Source organism: Magallana gigas, chromosome 9, assembly GCF_963853765.1.
Source record: "Magallana gigas chromosome 9, xbMagGiga1.1, whole genome shotgun sequence".
In the NCBI taxonomy this organism is placed as follows: domain Eukaryota; kingdom Metazoa; phylum Mollusca; class Bivalvia; order Ostreida; family Ostreidae; genus Magallana; species Magallana gigas.
The window spans coordinates 2,883,615-2,908,395 of record NC_088861.1 but is presented as its reverse complement, the minus strand read 5'-3'; the positions used below and the strand labels follow the sequence as shown (position 1 = coordinate 2,908,395).

Genomic DNA, 24,781 nt, shown 5'->3' with positions numbered 1-24,781 from the left:
TTTACGCTTTTTTATAATCCGCTTCGCGGATTATAAAGCGTAAATTGCCCCAACCCAGGTTATACGAGTATAACTTGGGTAGACATTGAGTTCATTTCTTAAATAAATAGTAAAATAAATAGCATTTTCAATCACGTTTGAAAATACTGTGATTGCTTATTGGTCTGTATTAGACAAATTTAAATAGCTACATTCTTTGATGTAACGATTCAATTTTTTTTTTTCAATGTGTTGGAAAGTTTTATGTAAAGCAAGCTAAATATTTTTGTAATTGGTTATTTCGTAAATTCAATTTAAGCCACTTATCACAATATCATGGGATGGTTGGCAGGACGACTTGGCAGGACTACTTGAATATCATTATGAAATTCACCCCGTATCTATGAAAAAATCCAGTCTTGCAGAAACTGGTCCCTTGAAAGAAAATGGAACAGGAACTATTTTCGTCAATCATACTTCGGTAACATAAATCATAAATTCTAAATACGTCACCGTGAAATTCTGGAAACACGTTTTAAAAAATTTTTGGTAAACTTTTTTGAATTTAAAAATAATAAATTTTATTCTCAGCTGCAATTGAAATTGCCAGGGACAGCAGGATTGTATTCCATACATTTAATTGCTTTTGACAAAGCTGGAAACTACAAAGTTACAAGGCGTCTTGTGTTGTATGACAGCAATTCACATGTTTCACACAATCCCTTTCTTGTTACCCGTGTACAAACTGGATCCCCGAAGACAAACTTCACATGGATCGTACATAATACCACAGTGGTAAACGTTATTTGGTCCGGGAGATTCCGGAATGCATTACATGACCAAAACAAATGGTTGAATGAAGTCATGCCTAATTCAGTCATCCCTGAATCTTTAGACGACCATTACGGAGGACGATCTATCAAAAAAATCAACAATATGAACGGTAATTCAAATTTACTCTGCATATTAACCATTACTGATGTTTAATCAATATTTGTTGTACACCCATCATTTGCGTTTTTTCGTGTTGGACTTGATCCGCAGAATGAAATGCTAGTTGAAGCTATATATTTTTATACCTGGATTGATTCGACCATTGTTCACAAACTTACCTATCCTTAAAACTGTGTTTTTGACTAAATCAATAAAAAACTTATACCCACTTACATTATTGAAACAACAGTCGTGTGTTATTGTCATTATTGACGATAAAACATACAGATTATTGATGCAAATAAGTCTTACAAGACATTTTCGACAATTAACCATTTAATTTGGAAGAACGTATAAACAATACGGAATCTAGATGACAATGTTTTATGTAACCATTTTCAGTTACCTTCTGATAATTGTTCTCCTATAAACAAAGCTTTATAACTTTTGAGTGATTTGATAAACACAATTAAGATATTTATATTGAAATTTTCAATATACATGTATACATATCATATAAAAATAACACCAATTATTATTGAGTAGTTTAATAAAGATTTATATAGATATCAATTGTTTATATACGTTCAAGATTTATTTTTGCGTGAGCAAATTAATTTATTGCTGCAATGCGTATTTTTTATTGAAAATAAATGTTTCATTTTAATGATCATTGTAAAAAGGAATAAAGAAGTTGCGTAGTATTAAGTACTCTAATTCTGAACAGTTTGTATCGCGTTTTTAAAAAGAGTAAAAATATTCAATCACCGGACACTTACCCTGACAATCTTTTAAGTTTATCTTAAGACGTGTACAGAGTTCTATTTTTGGAATTTTACTCTCTTTTAGGTTGTGTTGATTTTCTAACAGAGTTTTCTGTTTACGATGGGCAAGGGTTAAAAGACAATCAACCACTAACATCAGTGCAAAATATAAGTACAGAATCTGAGATTCTCAATATGAATTGGTCGGATGGCGACAAGGCAATTATTACCGTAGTTGCAAAGGATATCTTTAACAAAACATTGAATGATACGCTTACAATATATAGAGATTCTACTCCCCCTTTCATTGAGAATCTTTGGCTGACAAGAGGAGACAGGGTTAACATTAGTGTGCATAGGCTGGAGGACTTCACAGAAATGACGTAATTTCATTTATTAAATGTTGATGCAGAATACTTAAACTGAAATAAACCGAAGCGTTTTAATGATAAAAATATAACAAATATGATATCAATATATAAACCCTAATGTCAAATTGTAGGATTGAATGGCTTGTGTATGATTATCACAGTGGTATAGACAGTATCTACTGGAGATTGTATGACAATGTCACTGGCGATGAAATTATTCATGGCCATGAAGATCTATTTGCACAAGGGTCTACAGAAGTAAGGGCTGTTAGTGAAAAAAATGTCAACATAATCTATACATCTTTCTTTTTATTACTATATGAATTATTATTCATACCAAACTTAGTTCATTTCTACGAACAGGATCAAGAAGAATGCTTAAGTAGGTATGGAAACTACAGTAGGGGACCTAATTGCTACCAAACCAACCATTGGGGAGCATTTCATAAACATTTTCAAATAAAACCGGAAGTTAAAAGAGATGGAGGGCTAATTCATGGAAAGGACCTTGGTCTGCACGACTCTGACTATTTTTTGGAGGTCAAGGCAACAAACAAAGCCTTATTATCTACTCTCCTGACAAGGAAGGTGAAGCGTAACTTTTTTTTTATAAATGAACAATTTTATCAATATTTGCTAAATATTGCTATGTTTACTTATTGTTGATAAATAAAACAAATAACGTGACTTTTAATTTATGAATTTAACACACACGAAGGAGCGATTTACAATGTTTGAACAGAGAAAAAAGGGAGAAAGTACACTTTTGACATTTTTTGTAGATAAAAGAACACAGAAACAATGTCACTCATTTAAATTTCAAGTTCTAAAGATAAACTCTACCTATGTTATATATTTCAAAGGTAGATATTAGATTCATTTCTTATCTTTTAATCTTATACTTATACGTTGAGAAAACAAAACGCAAATTCATTTAAGATGATGTTAATTTCTTTAAAATTTAATGTCATGTCAAGCCGACTATTGTTTGTCCCAAATTATTGTTTCCATCTCATTTAAACGATTTCTTATAAAAATACAAATACCTGTGAAAAGAATACAATTGAAATAGATGAAATGGAAAATATCCAAAATATTATCATTTTTTCACTCGGAAAAATTTACAGGAACGAAAACAGATTTCTTACAGAGATTTTTAATTACGAATGTTTACATCTTTTCTTAATTTGTAAGGCCCTCGGAATACTTCGCACAATGTATCAACGTTATCCGGGTTATTTCATGGGCGATGCATTGCAAAATCCCCGTATACTTTCGATTTTTGTTGTGTAATGAAACCTGAAGCAGATGAGTTGGCGTTTTAAAACAGATACTTTAATTATAATCTGAAATTTTTTAATTTTCTTGGATGAAAGTAGTTTTGGCACAAAGTTATTTGTTATAATCGAAATATCAAGTAAAACGTGGCGGAAGCAGAAACAGCAGCGTATAATAGCTTTTTATGTGCGTCACATTGTGACGCTTGTATGCAAGTTTTGTTTTTTAATGTAGATAAATTCGGTTAACCAAATAAAAAAGGTGTTACATTCAGAGTTATCTTATTTATAGATAACAATTGATATATCACCTCCACATACCGGAACTGTACAAGACGGAATTAGAGGAACTGACGAGATAGACTTCCAACAGAGCAAGACACTAAAAGCTTACTGGGATGGCTTCTTTGACAAGGAGAGCGGTGTTATGTTTTACATGTATGGTTTTGATACCAAGCCAATTCCCGCATCCGATTTCCAGCTTGATTCCAACAGCTCCAATGTAATTATTGCATTGAATGGTATTTTTATTTTTTCATATAAATTTTTGAAGATATCTCTTAACAGACGTTTTAATTCTTTTATTTTAAGGCAAAGGAAACTTACTTGCTCCATGCCTCCCATACAGTTACATCAGAAGGAACGTATTACGCCTGCGTGGTTGCCTATAACCGTGCTCTTGAACCCTCTGACCCAGTTTGTTCTGACGGTGTCACTGTTACTACAGATGTTCCTTATGTGACTGAGGTAGACATAAGTAATGCCCATGTAAGAGAGGGATTGGTCACAGACATCGGGAGAACAAAGTTCTGGATCATCGGAACAAACAGGCACAGACGATTAATTCATAACCCAACACCAGATTGTGTGTAAGAACAATTCTATATTTTCTCTACTGTTAAAGTTTTCAATACCATGAGATATTTCCAAAGGTTTAAAGATTACAATTTTCCTTACCAGTAGCAAAGCTGTGCCTGTGTCCAACATTGAAATGTTTCCATTAGAATATTACACAGATGGGTCTACTGTTCAAGTTAATGGGTCGATAGTATGTGCTAACACATCAGCAACAGTCTTAGTTGCAAGTCCAATGATTTCCAAATCCTCAAATGTAAGTAATTATGCATAATGTTATTGAATAGTATCATCATCGGCAAAACCTCAGCTTAGTGATATATCATATATCTATTAATATAACAATATGCCTACTATCCTCATACCTAAAGTCCCTTTTCATTTTATATGAACTTGTTATAAGGAAAATATTTTATAGATAATATTATCCTGGTCTTCAAATGAAACGTTAATCCACGATTATGAAGTTGGATTATCTACAATTTCGGGAAGTACTGCTCCAGATATCATGACATTCAGATCTTCCAAACAACACCGCCATATTCATCTGATGCACACGGATCTTCCGGAAGGAAAACCTTTTTATTTCATCATTAAAACAATCAGCAAATCAAACATCATAGGCATTCAGGTATATGATTAAAACAAGACTAAAGCTAAGTGTCTTTGTTAATAACGGGCAGCGTATTTAACAAAAACAAATATCTTTTTTTGATAATCAATGATGAAGACGAATTTGTTTTAAAATTTTGTTTCCATTTTAAGTCGGTTGGACCTTGTTTTCTTGACACGACTCCACCAATTTTTTCTCCACCCATTACTGTCAGCCATGATAATGGTCACTTACTAATATCCTGGAATGTTGGAAGTTTTAACGATCCAGACGATCCATTCCCTCTTCATTTACAAATTGCTCTTGGTAATCCATACTGAATACACTATACTATCTGATAGTAAAGTTAAAGTTTTGATATCCAAGTAACAGCGGAACTTTTTTGTTATGATTTTCATTGAAATTTGACAGGTCATAGTCCAAGAGGCACCGAGGTTCTGAAGTACTCCCCAGTTATTGCCGGTGCCAGCTGTAGTAAAACAGAGCCACCAACATGTACAACCATTCCTATATCTGACACAGAGTGGGGACTTCACGGAAATCATACATACTACGTCACTGTGAAAGCAGAGAATGCTGCAGGTCTGATAACTTATGGTGTGTCCGATCCTTACATTCATAACGTTCAGCTTCCCTCAACTGGAATTGTCACGGATGTACAAGTAATCTTTCATTTATTGTTTATCGATGGATTTAAAACAAGCTCTTCTGTAAATAAGCATGTTTCATAATATACATGACGTCAAAAACATCTTAAAAGTAGTCGTTAAATAGTCAGCCTATTTTTGAAAATTAATATTTTTTCATTTTTAGACGAATACTGGGAATTTATTCATTGTAAGTACAATAAATCTAATCATAAATTTCAATATTAAACACGGCCGTATCATATCAATTAATTTGTGATTTTGACAAGAAAGGTGTATTTAAAAATCTTCGGATCCTACTTAAGCGGTATTTGAAAAAATAAACTGTTAAGAATGCTTACTTTTAGGACATTGCAGACATTGATTTCACATCTGTAAATCATAGCTTGTCTGCTATATGGACGGGGTTTTATCATGCGTACCTTGATGTGACATATCGATTTCGAGCTGGAACATCACCTGGAGCTTCAGATATAGTACCAGACATAGACGTTGGAACAAACAAATCTCACACTGAGAACGGACTCTCTTTATCTGCATTCAAAGTATATCAATTTTGCTGGGTTTTATTAGTAATGTTTATTTTTCGACTATAAAGTGACATTGTATACATTTTTTTTTAGATGTTTAATATTATGTTTTTAATGTACTCACTTTAATTTTCAGTTGTCCAATTTCGTATTGATAAATCTATGGATTTAATTATACAACTTTGGATAAAGAATGTATACACAATTCTAAATGATCAGTTCTGATTGATATTGTGATAAAAAAAAAATAAGCTCGTGCAAATACGGGGATGCTATTTTCAAGGCTACTTATGTCGATATATTGTTATGTTGGAAAACATATTGTTCAGTATTCATACAAAGTTCATATGTAATTGAAGCAATCAAATGACTTCTGTATAATGTATATAATAGAATACAAAACATATGACTGTTTTATGCTTTTAGACCTATTACGTCACAATTACTGCTGAGTCATCTGCTGGATCTGTGAACGTCACATCAGATGGAGTCACTGTTGTCCAAGAAAACGTCATCTTGAATAACGTCACAGTCTACGATGGAGACCCTTGTTTTAAAGCAGGTTTGTGTGAACTCTTTGTAATCTGTCCTTTGTGATCACAAAGTTCTGGACTTGTTAAAAAAATTACATATCTTTTTGTAGATGTGAACATCTCTGCAAGATTAGACCATCATGATTGGGTTCGTATTCATAATTTCCTTTAACGACGGTTGTAATATTAATTTTTTCCATGTATTTTGAGAATTGCTTTTATCTTTGTTCATATCATCATGTTCTTGTTAAATCGATATATATTATATTCTTAAATATTCCGATTTTATACCTAAATACAAAACTAATTGAGGTATACGGTGTACATTTATTAATTTTTTTTCAAAGAATATTCAAAGGAATTGCACGACTGATGCTGACTTCCAGACATCGACGGACAGTTTAAGTGCATATTGGAAAATTCCAGATGAATTATTGCCATTCACACCCGACGTGTATTTTTCCATAGAAAAGAAATCTTTTTATGGGGGTAAATTTGATTTATATTAATTAATTTTTATTGTAGATAGTAATATAGATTGTAATAGTTTTATTTGAACAACACTTTTCTTATTCCTTATGTTCTACAACACTATCAAATTTTGTTTTACAGACGATTGGACTTTATTCCAAGATTACAAATACAACCACGGTCACCATCAGGCTCATGTTACGGGGCTTCTGTTAGATCCCGGGAGGCTCTATCGATTTGTTGTAAAACTTTGTGCACGGGAGACGTGCTATCAGCCAGTCCACAGCAACGGGGTCCTAGTTCTCGCAAACCCACCTGTCACGAATACAATACGTGTGCAACATGACAACAATTCAGCTTCCGAAAAAGTAAGACTGCGTTTACGAATAATGTTTGGAAACGTCATACATTATACTTAAACTTAAAGTACATTTCTTTAACATAAAATGAATAATCTTGTACATGTATTTTTTGAATTTTCTATTATATATATTAAAAACTTAAAGTATAAGACAGGTTAAAGAATCTAACATCGCACGAAAAAGTTGTTTTAATATGAGGAAGTTTTTTAATGTATGTCTATCATTGATTTTTTTTTCATAATCAATATAATTAGCTTACGGTGGAATTGGATATGTTTGCGGATCCTGACATACACATTCCAGAGGAAAAATATGGAGTCGTTGACAAATACGAATGGGCCATAACTGACCAATCAGAAATTGGTAGACTGCATACTCGGTGGCACAGACTCTATAATTATGACGTCATACCCTATAAATATAAAGTATGTTTTTTGAATCAAATTTAGTATGTTTAATTTTTTTAAAAGTTTTTATTATTTTTGCTTTTAACGAGTAATTCCTTTGTACAGATGGAATTCACCATTTTGTTAGATGGTTTATTCGATTTTTCTAAATGCCGAAGATTGACAATCCGTGGCTACAACAAAGCTGGTCTCTACTCAACCATATCTTCAGAAATAAAGAACTGTAGCGCATTTGATCCAATTCTAGTCAAACCAAACATAGTAATTGATGCTGTGGGGACTCCCGATCGAAGTAGAGGTATCGAATTTTATTTGAGTTACAATTAGTATGAAATGAATTATTTTTTGTTCTATCCATTTTTTTTTTACTTTTTAAAGACGGATATGGAGAAGCAATCTTACTGCAAACAAACGCTAGATGGCCACATCCAGATAAAGACTATACTCCTAACATGAACTTTATATCAGCTGTATGGCCCACTCTACGCTACAATTCCTACACTGTGGCAATTATCATAGCACGAAATATGGATGCCACGTCTTATTATCTCTCATCGACCACCTTATCCATCCCCGACCCTTGTAGTCACCCAGATGCTATCAAATGTGACACTACAGGTAAGCAAAAAAAAAAAAGAAAAAAAAGTTGTATATTATTAGATACACTGCTTTTAACGAATAATTATATGAATTTTCTATAGAGGTTCAGGACACAAGTATGTCTACATGTATTATTTTCATCTAAAATTTTAGAGCATGAATTCATAAACGTGAAATTTAAGGAAGGTGAACTTCAACATGGACAACGTTACATTGTTTGCATTCATACGGAATATACAGAAATACAACATGAAAAATGGACACAGGTTTTACCTGAGATAAACACATGCAGTGATGGTATTGTGGTGGATCTAACTCCACCGACCGCAGGAAATGTTTGGATCGGAACTCGGGGACAACGCTATCAGGTTTATAAAATATTTGTCTTACATATTACATTTACACAAGGAAAGCAAATATTTTTATTTATATTTATTTATAACGTTTTTTGTAAAATTGCGGGTACTTTTTATAAGACTATGGATATTTCCATATGCTTTGTGTTTTTAGCTCACCTGAGCTGAAAGCTCAAGTGAGCTATTCTGATCTCTTTTTGTCCGTCGTCCGTCTGTCCGTCTGTAAACTTTTTACATTTTGAACTTCTTCTCTAAAACCGCTTATCCAATTTCAACCAAATTTGGCACAAAGCATCCTTATGGGAGGGCGAATATAAATTGCAGAAATAAAAGTCCGATCTGTATTCAGAGCGGAGAAAACCTTGAAACTGTAGAAAAAGGGGGGTGCATTTTTAAAAATCTTCTTCTCAAGAACCACTGATTCCAATTCAACGTAGTTTAGCATAAATTATCCTTATGGGAAGGAAATTATAAATTGCAAAAATTAAGGTCTGATTCTGTTTCAAATCTGAGGTATTACGAAAATAATAATAAAGGAAAGGCGTGTTTCAATCAGTTTAATAGCTTCGGGCTCGGCATCCGGTAAAATGGGTAGACAAGACTTGGCCTGGGCAAAACGAAAGATTGGCAGTTATTAATCTGCCAATCTCATTAAAATTTCAGGATATTTGATGGACTAGTATATTTGTATTCGCTGTAAATATTGCTGCAAAATAATGCGTATTTGGAATAGACGATTGCCGATCTGCCACGGCTTTTATTTTGCCACGGCCCGGGTTTGCATACCCATTTTACCAAGACTCGTATTCCATACTTCAAAAACGAGGTTCTTTGTTTAAAGCAGCCATGACATTATACGAAAAAGGGTCGATCTGACTATGATGAATTTGCTTGTTGTGCAACAGTTCGCGAATGAAGGGAAATTTTGAAACATGAAAAATATATTGGTGCCGATTTTGTGAAGTAAATTGAGGCCAAATATTTCAATGCGTTGACAGTTTTCACACATGACGTTGGTGTTAGCTTGTTCTGATTTTCGTTTCGTTTTCATTATTTATGCTTTGTAACCTGGAAACTATCGTCTGTATTTCGTGATTTTTACGTATCAAATCAAACAGAGACTTCGGTAAATCCAACAGTTACGTTAACTGTTTACCTGCGCAAATTAAGCAAAATGTGATGTAGGGGTACTGAAATACAATTCATTCTATCGGTAATTCGGCATTATCTTTTGCGTAATGGTAGATTAATGCAATAGGTTTTGTTGAGATGCTCGGCATTTTCTCGAGTTTATTCAGTTTAAATAGAGTTTGATATCGCTGACGGAAATATGTAGGTATATACATGTATATATATGATTCATTTCGAAAAAATAAATCGTGCTCTTTATTTGTTATACATGTAGTGCATGTTTCTTGTGTTTAATTGTTTACAATTTCTATTTACTAACCATATTTGAGTGTTCAGCTTCGAATTATAAGCAAGATACATAGATTTGCTCACAATTCTATGTTTGTACACAGATCTTAAAAACTAAAGATTAAAAAAGTAAAAAAAATTGTCAATATTCATTAAGAAAATTTTCAAAGTCTGTTCTTCCAGAAACCAACTTAAACAACTTATTGTATTGTAAACTTAACCTTTTTAGCTCACCTGAGGGTGGGGCCACAATGGGGGGTAGAAGTTTAACAAATGAATATATAGAGTGAATCTTTAAAAATCTTCTTCTCAGAAACTATTCCGCCAGGAAAGCTGAAACTTGTGTGGAAGCATCCTCAGGTAGTGTAGATTCAAAGTTTTGAAAATCATGACCCCTGGGGGTAGGGTGGGGCCACAATGGGGGGGGGGGGGGTCGAAGTTTAACATATGAATATAAAAAGTAAATCTTTAAAAATCTTCTTCTCAGAAACTTATCGGCCAGGGAAGCTGACACTTTCGTGAAAGCATCCTCAGGTAGTGAAGAATCAAATTTGTGAAAATCATGACCCCCGGGGATAGGGTGGGGCCACAATGGGGGATCGACATTTTACATAGGAATATATACAGTAAATCTTTAAAAATCTTCTTCTAAAAAAACTAATCAGCCAGGAACGCTGACACTTGTGTGGATGCATCCTCAGATAGTGTAAATTCAAAGTTGTGAAAATCATGACCCCCGGGGGTAGGGTGGGGCCACAATGGGGGATCGAAGTTTAACATAGGAATATATACAGTAAATCTTTAAAAATCTTCTTCTCAGAAACTAATCCGCCGGCAAAGCTGGAACTTGTGTGAAAGCATCCTCAGGTAGTGTAGATTCAAAGTTGTGAAAATAATAACCCCTGGGGGTAGGTTGGGGCCACGATGGGGGGTCGAAGTTTAACATATGATTATATAGAGTAAATCTTTAAAAATCTTCTTCTCAGAAACTAATTAGCCAGGAAAGCTGTAACTTGTGTGGAAGCATCCTCAGGTAGTGTAGATTCAATTTTGTGAAAATCATGACCCCTGGGGGTAGGGTGGGGCCACAATGGGAGGTCGATGTTTTACATGGGATAAACAAAGTAAAACTTTAAAAATCTTCTTCTCAGAAACTAATAAGCCAGGAAAGCTGAAACTTGTGTGAAAGCATCCTCAGGTAGTGTAGATTCAAAGTTGTGAAAATAATGATCCCCAGGGGTAGGGTGGGGCCACAATGGGGGGGGGTCAAAGTTTAACAAAGGAATATATAGGGTAAATCTTTAAAACTCTTCTCAGAAACTAATCAGCCAGATGATTCTATATAATTGGTAAGACCTTGGCCCCAGGACAATTCTTTGGCCTCACGAAATGGTTCAGAGTTTGATGTACGTTTATATCCCATATATAAACTATTGTTAGGGATCTTTTTGAGAACTGCAATGCTCAACATATGATATGACTATTAAATCATCCTGTTAGAAAAGGGACTAATGGTTATAAACATAAGAATATCCAGGGGAAAATGGATTTTATTTATACAGGATCTACATGTATTATTGTACATTGTCCAGATAGTTTGTATTATGACTCCATTGAGATGATTCTATCATACCTATTGTTCCTCAGGTGAGCGATGAGGCCCATGGGCCTCTTGTTTATACTTCCAACAAAATTCTTTATTAATTTTTTTCTCAGATTTCTACAACGGACATGTTTATAAGTTGGGACTCATTCGAAGACGTTGAAGAATTTCAAACGATATCACATTCATCTGGTATACAAAACTACATACTTGGGATAGGTAATCTATTTCAAAGGTTTCACCATAAATATATCAATTATTGGGATTGTATCAATGCTTAAATGGTTATACATATCTTCTTTGTGAAGGAACTACTGTTGGCGGAAATGACGTAGTCGCCTTTTTCGACGTTGGTGTCGTGAATCATAAAGCTATCCATGGTCTGACACTACATAGTGGTCACGGGTACTATGCAACAATTAAAGGTACCTATCTTTTGACTATTTAGTTAAGTTCTCCTTGATTAAGCACATTTAAATCCTGATATTTTTAGCATACTTAATGCGGATACTATACGCATTCAGTAATAAAGGACCGCATATCTACACAAGTTATAATAATATCAAATTCTGATAATTTCAGCAATTGATTTCGCCAGTAGAACTGCAGTTCAAACTTCGGAACCTGTTATAGTTGACACGAGCCCACCAGTCAAATTGGACAACCCAATTACTATCCCAGGACGTCACATTACATCCACATCTGAAATAGAGGCATGGTAAGATATGAATAGAAGTGAGATTCTGAAAGAAACAAAGGAGTATCTTATTATAAGTCTTTATATTTTAAACCAAAAAGAAAACTTTTCTCATGTTCTTTTGTGTTTGAAATATATCTGTAGTTGGAAAGACGTGTTCAGAGACCCAGAAAGTGAAATAGACTCCTTCATGTGGTCTATCGGTTCCCAGCCAGGGCACTGGGACATCATGGAGTTCACAAGAGAAAATTCTGAATGTGGAATCAATAACAAAAATCGAAGGCTTGACATAAAAGAAGGCCATGCTTATTATATAACTGTGAAGGTAAAAGTAAACACACATATATAGTTGATTGATCGAAAGAAAAAAAGTGTATGGTTGTTGAATTAATATCTACTTTTAGTGATTTTTCATAAAACATGTGTTAAGAATGTAAAACACAAATAAAGAATGGTACATATACTTTTTATCCGAAAATAACAATTATTGATGTAATCTATAAACATAAATAAGCAAATTTAGCAGATTATAATATTATTGACAATTTTAGACAATACAAATTCATATCCTTTTTTGGCATTTAGGCATATAACAAGGCTCGTTTAATGGCAGTTGCAACATCTTGGGCGTACATCGTGGATTTCTCACCGCCACTACAAGGAAATGTCCTGGATGTTTTACCTTCTGGAAAGAGAAGCATTGATATAGATTATCAAACGGATATGTCTAGGTTAAGAGTGGTTTGGAGTGGATTTCATGATCCCCATTCTGTGATCAAGGAGTATTTTGTGAGAATGGGTACCTGCCCGTTCTGTGACGACGTGCTCCGACGGCAGAGTGTTGGCCTAGTAAACGGTTAATATAAGTTGCATGATATTATTTAAACTCTAAAGTGCATCTAACATAAAGCCTGAATTATTAGATTTGTTTTTTTTTTTTTTGTGGACTTGCAGAAATAGAAGTTGATTATGTACATATTGGCTCTGGCTTAACTTACTTCACGACTGTGACAGCATGTAATACGGCTGATCTCTGTACCAGTGCTATCTCAGATGGTGTGATAGTCGACAACAGTCCTCCGAATGTTGGTGTGGTCATTGATGGGACTTCCTCCGAAGACATAGAATATCAATCAATCAAGTAAATTTTTACTTACTATCCATATTATTTCATACATTTTAAAATCAGTGACTGGATTAGGGACTTGTCATGTTGTTCAATCAATATAATATACAGATTTTCCTTATTTTAGAAATTGGATTGGTGCCAAATGGTACGGATTTTCTGATCCTCAGTCTGGAATATCTCATTATGTTTGGTGGGCTGGTAGCACCCCTGGTGGAAAGGATATATTACCAGAAAAAGAAGTGCATTTAGCTGAAACAGCAACTGCATATAATTTTTCTCAGAAACTACCAGAATCAAAGCGAATCTTTGTGACTGTTAGAGCTTATAATAAAGCAGGTACTATTAACATTTGTATATCAAAGTAACGCAAGTTTTTATTTTCATCTATGAAGGTAATTATTATAGATTATAATTCTATTTCAGGACTGTTTATTGATGCAATATCTAGTGGGTTTCTTGTTGATGCAACACCTCCCGTAATCAGCAGTGGTCCAAAGTTTACCAAAGACTTTGGATTGGTTGCAAGTACTCAATTTTATAGGTCATCCTTAAAAGTGGAGTGGAAAGTAGCAGACCCACAGTCACACATTGAGAGACAATACCTATCTCTACAATCTCATCATGGAGGTGAATTTCAACATTCTTCAACACAGGTATTTGTTATTGTAGATTTTCATTCAGCGAAAAAAGTAAAATGAATTTTAATGATAATGATAAAAATAACACCTCGGTTTTGATATTTTGTTTTAGATAAATGGTATCGCAAGGGATTATATTTTAAATGATCTGAAACTCCATGATGGCGTTACGTATTATGTAACACTTGTATCTTGCAATGGCGCCCAGATGTGCTCCTCGTCTTCCTCAACCGGTATTTTAGTAGATAGCACCCCTCCAAACCGAGGTAAATGATTGGTAAAATTAAAGAATATCTGTCGTCATAATCCAAACTATACCTATCACATTCAAAAATGTAAATGGTCAAGGTCTCCATTTAAAATACATGTATGTAGATGTACACGTTTGATGCCATGTTTTGAATAATTGTATGACAAACAGAACCTGTCAACATAATACATGTATAATGAACAGTCCAAATAACTGTGATTTTTACGTTATTTCATTAAAGGTACGTTTGCAATACAGACAGACCATTCAGTAGATAAAGATCTAAACCGCCATGTCTCAGGGTTTATGACGTGGTGGAAGTATGCTGTGAACTTAGCCTGGTTAGGGTTTGCGGATGCCCATTCTGACGTTGTCAGTTATTTTGTAAACATCGGATCAGCTTATATGGGTGCAGATCTCAACGCTGTAAGTAGAATCGTACTTTTTATGATTAATTTTTGAACTATTGCCAAGACCTAATGCTTGGAGATATAAAGTTTAATACCTCGAATTCTTTTGTAATAAAAAGAGGTCAGGCATCCCAAAAATGATAAACCATTCGACCAGTGGAAAAGATTGCTACGACGAGGGTAAAGTTCAAACCTATAGGATTCCAACTCAGAAGCTGGTGGGCCATGATTTTTTGTATATCAGCGTTTGGGCAGCAAACAAGGTATACATACAAGTATTAAAAACTTAAATAGAAAAACCTAAACAAGAATAAATATGAATTGAATGATTTTGTGTAGAAATTATACTTTAAACCGATTAATTTTAATATTTTTGTAATCCAAATAAATATAGGTAGGATTGTCAAGTGCGATAATTCATTCGAAGTTTAAGAAATTACCCCAGGGGACATTGTCGTTAGTAAGGCGATGTGAATCTGAGGACTGTGAAGGGCAATGTGTGTGTGGTCCTCAAGACAAAGTGTGTCATAATAATGGCTCCTCTTGTAATGACGTCACAATAGGTAAAAGATAACAAATTATAAATCATACTCATATTGAAACACAAATTAGAAATCATAGTTTTGAATGATTAATGCTGAAGCATGAAAAAAGTTGTAAGCCTTGTTAAATTTATGTTTGCCAGGAAATCCTAACAATTTGCTTCAAGTGAAGGACGTAATGTTTGGCTCACCAGATATACACTATTCACCTAGTAATACCGTTCTTCAGGGTCGTTGGACCATAGTTCACAGACAAGGCAGCAAACCATATATGTAAGATTAAACTATATTTTTGGATGGGTACCTTTTTCTCAGTTAATAAATGTATTTTTAAAAAAAATCATAACCATGAAAATAGTTAATACGTATAAAAGTTATGATATATGTCTTAAAAAGTTTGAACATTCAAAGAAAGGGTTTATTTCTCTCTAGTGCTGCGAGGCTTTTCCTTGTGATAGATAAATTTTTAATGATCGGAAATCTTGTGCATTAAATTCAACCATACTTAATTTTACTAGGTATCAATGGAGTGTTGGCTTTGCAGATCATAATGTTCCAGTAGGGATTTTTGATCCTGAATATGATCGTGTTTGGCATGATGCTGGGCAACTAAACTTTGTAATTTTTACCACAAATCCAGGTAGATATAGCTTCTATAATATACATTTTATAATATACAAATCAGAAAGAAATGCAACGAGATTAAGAAATGTATATCTGTAAACAAATTTAGAGCACAGAATCAATTTTTTGATAGTCACGACGACTTCAACTTTTTACCAAAAAGACGGATATAGAGAAAATATTTATCTTATACATATAGGGCATCGCCTGGAAGAGACAGTTTCCTTCTCTCTATTTGTGAAGGCATGGTACAACAGAAATACTTACGCTGTATTCAAATCAAATGGTGTAATAATCGACACTAAGAAACCAGCCGTTCAAGACATTCTGGGAAGTTCTGTATGTATGTTTGAAAAATAATTGAGTTCATTTGTTTTATATTTGATTTTGAAACACAGTCCTTTATCACGACATTTAATTTTTATAGTATAGACGTAAATAATACAAGTTGTTAAAAATAATCGATTTTGTGACAGATTTCTGAAAGGATGATCATAAGTACAATGAAAGACGATGACTACACACGAGAAGGCATTTCTATGATGGTGAATTGGACGAATAAATTTTCAAACGATAAAACTACCATTAAAACCTATCGTGTTTACATAAGTACTACTCCAGAGGGTATGGTTATTTGTTTTTTCTTTAATATTTTTTTTTTTTACAAAACAAAGGTTGAATAAGAATACCATTATATGGCATTTCATATTTTCAATAGGTCATGATGTGTGGGACAGTGGTGAAGACTTGCCAAACACAGAAACAACGTATTTAGTTCGAAGTATATCACTTTTACCCGGAGTCCGATACTTTGTGAATGTGATCGCCTATGGTTTCTCAGGAATCTACCACACCGAATCATCAGACGGATTTGTCATAGACAATACAAGACCAATAGCGGGAGTAGTGTTTGATGGAATAGGTATTTTAGTAAATACTAGGATGATACATGTATATAGATTTTATGGTTTTGGCACCTACCTCACTCGTTTACTATTATTTGCTCTTTTTCTGCAGGATTGCATGATATGGAATTTCAAAACTCTTCCAGTATTATCGGCGCCCATTGGCATGGGTTTTTAGACCTCGAATCTGGAGTAAAAAATTACTTTTGGTGTGTCGGTAACACGTCATATAAATCCGAGTGCAGTATACGAAACTGGGAAAATGTTGGTATTCACACATCTGTTTCGAGGACTCTCTCACAGATGCTTGTTGATGGTAAAGTGTATACCAAAAACTTTTGAGTACATAGTTTATCCTTAAATTGTTCACAATACTCCGTTATTATATTTTGTAGTAAAGTCATCCTCTATGTTGACATTAGATAATTTCTTTTCATCGTGCAAAACAATATTTTTTTCAGAAACCAAACCACTTAATATGATAAAACATTTCTTTATTATCTTTATTAATGCAGAATACATATTTGAATTGACTATTTATTAAGATTCATGGTATAAAGAAAAAAAAAGAATAACTATTATACGATTAATTTTTTTCCAGGACAAAAATGCTACAATAAAGTTTACGCCGTCGATAACGTTGGATACAAGTCTGACGTCATTGTGTCTGATGGCGTTAAGGTTGATATTACTCCACCGGAACTTGAATACCTCTTTCATATTGACAACAACTTGCTGAAAAACCCTTCATTTGAATTATATCAAAGTTCCTTACCAATAAACGACACTAGTCTTTATGATATCTGCAGTTTAACTCCTGATTTTATCCCTGATGACTGGTCATTAACATCTGGAAGTTGTGCAATAGTTGTGTCATCAATAAAGAATTTGGCTAGGGATGGAAGATCATTTCTATTCATCAGAGGGAGTGTGAAACAGGAAATTGAAGGTCTAAAACTTGGGGGACTTTATCAGGTTAACTTCTTTTCGAGTCAAATCCCATTGACGGCAGCAACCGCATCAAATAAGGAAGGGTTTCTTTCAGTTGGAAAATCAAAACACGTGTTTCTTCTGTATTCAAAAGCGTATAGACACGATGAACATGAACTATCTTTAACTCGAGAAATTGTTTCTTGGCAGAGACATACGTTTTATTTCACAGCGACACATGAGAGAACGATTTTAGAAATTGGTAGCGCTGATTCAAAAACCGGACTTTTTATAGACTACTTATCTTTAAAAAACGTTGAGAGGATTCGTAACAATAGTGCAGAGTCTCAGGTATCCGCCCATGTCGTGTATATTCACCAGTGGGGTTCCATACACGGAGCCTGGAGTTTCTTTGAAGACAACAGCCCTATAACAGAGTACAGTTGGGCCATAGGTACTAATTTTAAAGTGAAATACATGTATATTATTTCAAATAAATTTAACAAAAAAAGTAACTGACTTAAAAAAATCTTTTGTTGTTAGGATATACAAAAGGTGGGACGCAGATACAACAATTTACTAGCACAGGAGTTCAAAATTTTGGATACAATTACAACGTCACTTTGATTCACAACACATTCGTCCACGTGACAGTAATTGCGTCAAATGCTGCAGAGCTTATAGAAATAGCATATTCCAAACCTGTTCTTATAGACTTGACGCCGCCTGATATTGTTTATGTCTATGACGGAAGATTGTCAAGTAAGTGTTTGAATAACGGTGATGTCATTTTAAAAAATAATATTCGTAATGTAGGTACGATATACCTGTACAGTTTGTTCTGACCAACATTTTATAAATGTAAAATATGAAATTCATTGGTATTGGTATCTACAATCTAATTATCCTATGCTATTAAAGACACAGATGAAGATGCTTGGACGGACAACGAAGTTGTAGTCAACTTTTTGGCAAACGATGAAGAATCTGGCATTGACTATTGCGAATGGGCAATAGGTATGATAATATAAAATTATACCAAAACATAGATACTATTTGGTTACTTCTGTGTTGGATCAAAACATTCTGTTTATTTTCATATTAATTGTTTAGGTTACCAGCCACAAGGTATCGACTTACAAACGTTTTATAGATTGGGTATCGGAGAACATTTAGCGTCCAAAGACTTTGACTACAGTGTACTGGAAAGTAAAACAATATATTCCACAGTAAGATGCCATAACCGTGCAGGGTTGTTTTCTTCAAAATCATCTGATGGCGTGAAAATTTCCATTCTACCGCCATCAATTACAAATGCAAAAGTAAAAACTATTCCGTTGTCAATTACCGAATACAAGGCTGGAAATAATTATCAAAGTAATGTTAACAATGTAAAAGTTCAGTGGTCTGGATTTGAAGACTATACGGGAATTGAACAATTTAAGGTAAAAAACATTTGGTCTTTAAATGTGCTGACAATGTAAATGTGATAAAAACGATGTTGGTGTTATTGTGCATTCAGCTTTGTTCTGTGGTTGTAGATAACATTCATTGGTTATGGCCATGAAGCAACATTTGAAGAAAAAATGACGTTTCCAGTTGGACAAGATATCCAATCTGTAGACATCGTGAACATGAATATGCCAGATGGATTAAAGAATATCACTGTCCAAGCAATTAGTAAACTTCTGCTGACCAGCAGTCAGGTCCTTTTCAACGTAACAGTTGTTTCTTCTAAACCAATAACGAAAGGTATAGTGTTTCATTCTGAGTCACGAATTGTTTCTGTAAATTCATCTCGAACTAGTTGACTGAACAAAGTATTTGTTCTGTTTTATTTATGCTCACACGTTGTGTGAACACAGGATGTTTATATGCATTATAATCAATACAAAAAACTTTTTGTCGAGATTTGACATTAATGAAAATTGTTACAATTTGCAATACATTCTTTTTTGCGTTGCTCTCAGACGAAATCTGTTTTATTAAGCAGGCAATACATTGGTTCATTCTTGGCATGCTGGAAGCGAAGAATTTACAGTGTCCTGGAAGGATGTGTTTATTTCCCAATACTCATTGTTTTATGAAATTTCTGTTGGAACCGTTGACGGCGGATGTGATGTTCTACAATGGCAGGAAACAACATCAACGTCTATAAAATTTGGTTTACCTCCAGGTTTTGAAAAATTTTCAAAATTGTCTTTGCACGTCTTTGTTAGAGCCATAAGTGCTGGAGGGACGTTTGAAGACATTAAGATTGTAATCAAACATAAATGATGCCCATTTAATTGATTCGTTTTAATACTTAATTCACAATACAGTAAAACACGCTTATAACGAAGTCCCAGGGACGACCCATTTGACTTCGTTATAAGCGTAATTCGTTATATCCGTCACAACATGAAATAGAGACTTGGGGAATAAAATTCACTTCGCTGTAAGCGTCAATTCATTATAAGCGTGTTCGCTATAACCGTGTTTTACTGTAGTTGGAATATACTTAAAAGTTTTAATTTATAAATTAGATATACAAAATCATTCAATTAGTCTGTTTGAGAAGAAACCTACATTTTAAGCAAGCATGGTGAGGCATAGAAAAAAAACTAGCTGATTTTTTTTTCTTTTTTTTTCTATCAACAAAATTAAAAACACAACTTTGTTGTAACGAAAGATAAGTTACGTCTTACGTACAACTGCGAATTTTGTGTTGAAATTGATTGGAATATTGATGGCTAAAGTTTTCCATCCAAAATTATTATATCTTATGTCTAATAGATGATCACTAGAATATTAGTTTAATTTTAAAACGTTGTCAAATAATAAAGATTAACTTGGGAAAATGATTATGAAAAACGAATAGTAAAAAAGTTGTCAGCTCTTGTAATAAACATGAAAATCTATGAGAAAAGTACACGTTTTAGGTATATCTCTTATTTTCTTACAAATTTATTGGTTTAAGGTTTCATCGGATTTCAGGATTTCCCTTTCTGAAAAAATGCTCAAATTAATGCAAAACTTGCGATACTTATTATGAAATTGATCTTTTTAAAAATTTTCTTAAATGGCAAACAAGTTTATCAAAAGGTTTATTTACTATATACAGACTCATTGAATTTGGTTTACGTCAGTCTTGTTAGAATTTTAAAAGACGAATTTTTGTAGTTTAGATCAAATAAGATACTTATATTAGGTTTGTTTTTTGTTATGTTTGTCTTTTCTTTGTATATAACGGCGTGAGCCCCATTTAAGGAGCAATTATAATTACGACTGCTTCCTGATCATTCATCATAAAAATCCATATCTTACATGTAAATGAAATATTTACAAAAATTACTCAACATATCTTTTTCATGTTTCAAACCAATTTGATTTATTTTTTCTTTTTTGAAAAATTATTCAATTAAGCAAACTTTAAGTCTATAACTTTTTAAATAATGGTTCAAACTCACCCAAAATGGGTACGTTTGTAATTCAATACTTAATCGTAATCTGCAAAAACATAATGACCCTGTAAGGTACAAAATGTTAAAATATGGTGTATGTATATGACTGCCTATTTTGGAATGACCCTAATGACGTCATTCGACAATCGAAAGACCTTATGCATTCAGGTTTAAATTAACCTAACCTGTAATGTCAAACATTGCCTTTTGTAGCAAAGCGTTTAGAAGAAAAACATGAGTTATTATCGGTTATGAAAATCAAATCATACAAAACAAAAATCGATTTAGATTCACGCCAATATGTCCCACGCCAGTCCTTACAATAGATAATATAATTTTGTATAATTTTTTCAGAATTGACAATACTGACAATATTATACAAATTTTATGCAGGTACACGTGTTCGCTTTGCAGACAGAGTATGGCAACTCTTTTTGTGCAGGTTGATTTTGATAAAATATTACATACACTTTGTTATTTTTACGAAGAATTCAAAGTTACATTTTTCTACACAGTTTAGCATTCTTTTCTATTAAAATTTATTTGTACACATTAAGCCTAAAAATATATAAAAATGGCCATTGTAACCTAGAACTCAAAATAGGAACAACTAACGTATGTAAATACCCTATACTTATTTAGGAATCCCCATCGTTAAATGTGTTTATCGATTTGTATTGTCTTGATTTTCTAAACATTCAACTGTTTTGTAAAAATTGTATGAAATAAATAAGTGTCTGATTGAACTTGACTTCTTTTTAGATTGTAGAAAGGAGATAAAGTATTAAACAATCCTTCGTATCTTTTTTATTCTTTAACATATCGATTACTTCTACAAGAAGTTTAGATATTCCTTACATGTACCTCTGTCCAAGCGCCCATTTAAAACTCTGGTCACTGAATATGGCAAAAAAACTTTGTAAGCAAAACGGCGTCAAAAAGTGTTTATCATTGTTTAATCTTATTATATATATGACAAAAACATTGGAACCATTTTATCAATCAATCTGTTTAACATAAGAAAGTTGAACTTCTTTTGAAAATGCTTGACTTTTCTCTGCCCAATCTCTGAAAACTACATTATGACAACCTCTACAAACCCGTGTATACAAATATATTTTTTGCTTTATTCACGTTTAAACATGGTATGAATTTAATTACACAAACATGTTGATTTTTCTTTCAAGAAATGTAATATCATTTGCTGGTAGTTCAGATAAGTAACTGTCCGCACCATTCTGTTTTGAGTAAATTCCTTTTTCTGTTTTCTCACTTTTCTTTATAAGAACACCAATCTAAGCCAATCGTAATTAAAAGTCTCATTTAAAATTGAATGCATAAACACATGAATGTAGCTGTATGGCATCATTATGAAGTTACACAGAGCGTTTAAAATAAATTCGCCAAAGCATAAGGTAAAAATGATTAAGTCTGGAAAACAAGTGGGGACAGAAAGACTAACAAACCGCATTACCCCTCTCCCCCCCCCCCCCCGGGTTTCACCGGTAAGGGACTAATAATTGTGACTCAAACACGACACTATTTATTAGAGCTTTATAAGATATTAATTCACCACCGAAAATCCTATATAAATCTAAAATACTTTAAAGGATTTTAAGAGATACTGAAACATTGCTTGAAAATGACTAGTTTTAGAAGAAAACATTTGCCTTTTGTTATTCCTTAAAGGGGCGTGGTCACGATTTTGGTCAAATTCTATTTTTCTGTTTTTATTATTTACAATGCCCTAGAAATGCATTTCAAATAAACAAATAAAATTTTAGAGCCGTACAGATATAAGCAATATACAGAGCTCAAAATTCTTTGTCATGTAAACAAGGATTGTGCCCTGTTTGTGTTTACAACAGTTCAGTATGGTAGTAAAAAAATTTTTAAAGCTGATTTGTCTAAATTTTTTTTATTTATTTTATGCATAAATAAACAGTTTCTAACGTTTAGCTCATTCATTTCATGTCTAAAACTGGAATGTTTACATCAACATTCAAAATGTAAACAAAAGCGTTGTTTACATAGCAAAGAATAGTAAGCTCTGTAACTCGCTTATACTCAATAACACTCAAATTTTGATTGCCTATTAAATATGGCTTACTGAAGCATTGTAAACATTAAAATCAAAAAAACAATTTTTGACCAAAATCTTGACCATGCCCCTTTAATGGAACAACAATACTAAACTACACTGTAAACTTACAATGCAGATTGGTTTGTCCAGACTTTGACATCACATTGGTCGTGTATTAAAAGGTTCCGACGTAAAATCGTTCACGTGAGAATTAGTCATGGCTGCAAGAGCCCAATCGTATGTACATAATTGTACATTTTCTTATTTTGATAAGAGTTTATCCTACAGTTTAAATAAATCTAATCTTTACACATCAAAGATAGGAAATCTTTTCAGTTAACATTCAAATAAAATGCGAGTTGTAACGAATAACAAAATATTAAAATATTGGTAATTTTGTTCAAATAGAACTATATATGATCTGAGTTTTTTGGCCACCATAATTCGTTATTTTTTAAGTGTTTCTGGTACAATAAAATGTTATGTTATATTTAAGAGGAGCTGATGTAAACTATATTTTTCACCTATTTATTTGATTTATTTGCACCTACTGGCAGTATATGACATCAGGAGTAACGCTATTTCAATAATTCAATCAAAATCAATCAAAAATTGACATTTTTCTTCTCTTTTTATGAATGAAAAATACAGAACACATGTTTGAACGAGGAAATTTTTTAATCATTTATTAGCCGTGGCTGGATACATCTCTGATTAAAATATTTTCTTTGTTCAAGCATGCGCTCTATGTTTTCTGAAAGAAAAACTGCTTGAAAAGCTGTTTTATGCTAAAAATGCAAAAATTGTGTCTTTACGATGTTATACTTCTAAATTGTGGGCAGTTGAATCAAAACGAACATTATGTAAAAACATCACATATATATCTGTACAAAGAAAACAAAGAATTACAGTAAAATGATGATGTTCATTTTAGGGGGTGGGGGCATTTTAGGCCCATATCATAAATAGTCCTTTGTTTAAATTATATTCAATAGTCGATGCACCAACATCTTCTGAATCAATAAAAAAAGGACTGACATATCAAGTTCAGAATGCAATCTAGTAATTAAATTTAGTATACTAGAACTATGCTTTATTTTGCGTATAAAAACGCATCAATTTTATCAAATCAATGCGATTGTTACCATTGTATATGATGTAAAACGTAATGATCAATGTAAATAAACAAATACGATAAATAACTTTGGTTTTAGCAGAGGCCCAAAATAACAAACGCTACTTGTGACCAAAACTTTTCGACATTGTTCTACTCAAAATTGTCACAGAGTCTGTCATCATTGGGAATAAATGAACTTCACTGATAAAGATTCAAATAAAAGTTACTTAAATTTACAACAAAAAAGATTCGTTACATATATGCTCATACAAGTTTATTTACACTATCCTATC

The 24,781-nt window shown here is 33.1% G+C and overlaps 1 protein-coding gene across 1 annotated transcript; it reads left to right on the top strand.

Annotated features, from left to right (window-relative positions):
• The first annotated feature begins 283 nt into the window (after window positions 1-283).
• Window positions 284-20,157, top strand: LOC105336706 (uncharacterized). The gene is made up of 45 exons (XM_066071045.1): window positions 284-460; window positions 571-922; window positions 1,762-2,059; window positions 2,179-2,305; window positions 2,411-2,635; window positions 3,617-3,826; window positions 3,916-4,193; window positions 4,285-4,435; window positions 4,598-4,810; window positions 4,945-5,098; window positions 5,204-5,454; window positions 5,606-5,629; window positions 5,787-5,984; window positions 6,396-6,531; window positions 6,613-6,650; window positions 6,850-6,991; window positions 7,115-7,341; window positions 7,590-7,760; window positions 7,848-8,040; window positions 8,121-8,360; window positions 8,496-8,710; window positions 11,834-11,939; window positions 12,029-12,145; window positions 12,303-12,438; window positions 12,562-12,742; window positions 13,003-13,273; window positions 13,372-13,558; window positions 13,671-13,882; window positions 13,970-14,199; window positions 14,297-14,450; window positions 14,676-14,860; window positions 14,964-15,107; window positions 15,239-15,407; window positions 15,530-15,659; window positions 15,905-16,026; window positions 16,210-16,349; window positions 16,487-16,634; window positions 16,729-16,932; window positions 17,028-17,231; window positions 17,517-18,299; window positions 18,389-18,607; window positions 18,767-18,862; window positions 18,959-19,290; window positions 19,387-19,597; window positions 19,836-20,157. Exons 1-45 carry the CDS (start codon window positions 383-385, stop codon window positions 20,120-20,122), a joined length of 8,889 nt encoding a protein of 2,962 aa, XP_065927117.1. The 5' UTR covers window positions 284-382; the 3' UTR covers window positions 20,123-20,157.
• Window positions 20,158-24,781: the final 4,624 nt, after the last annotated feature.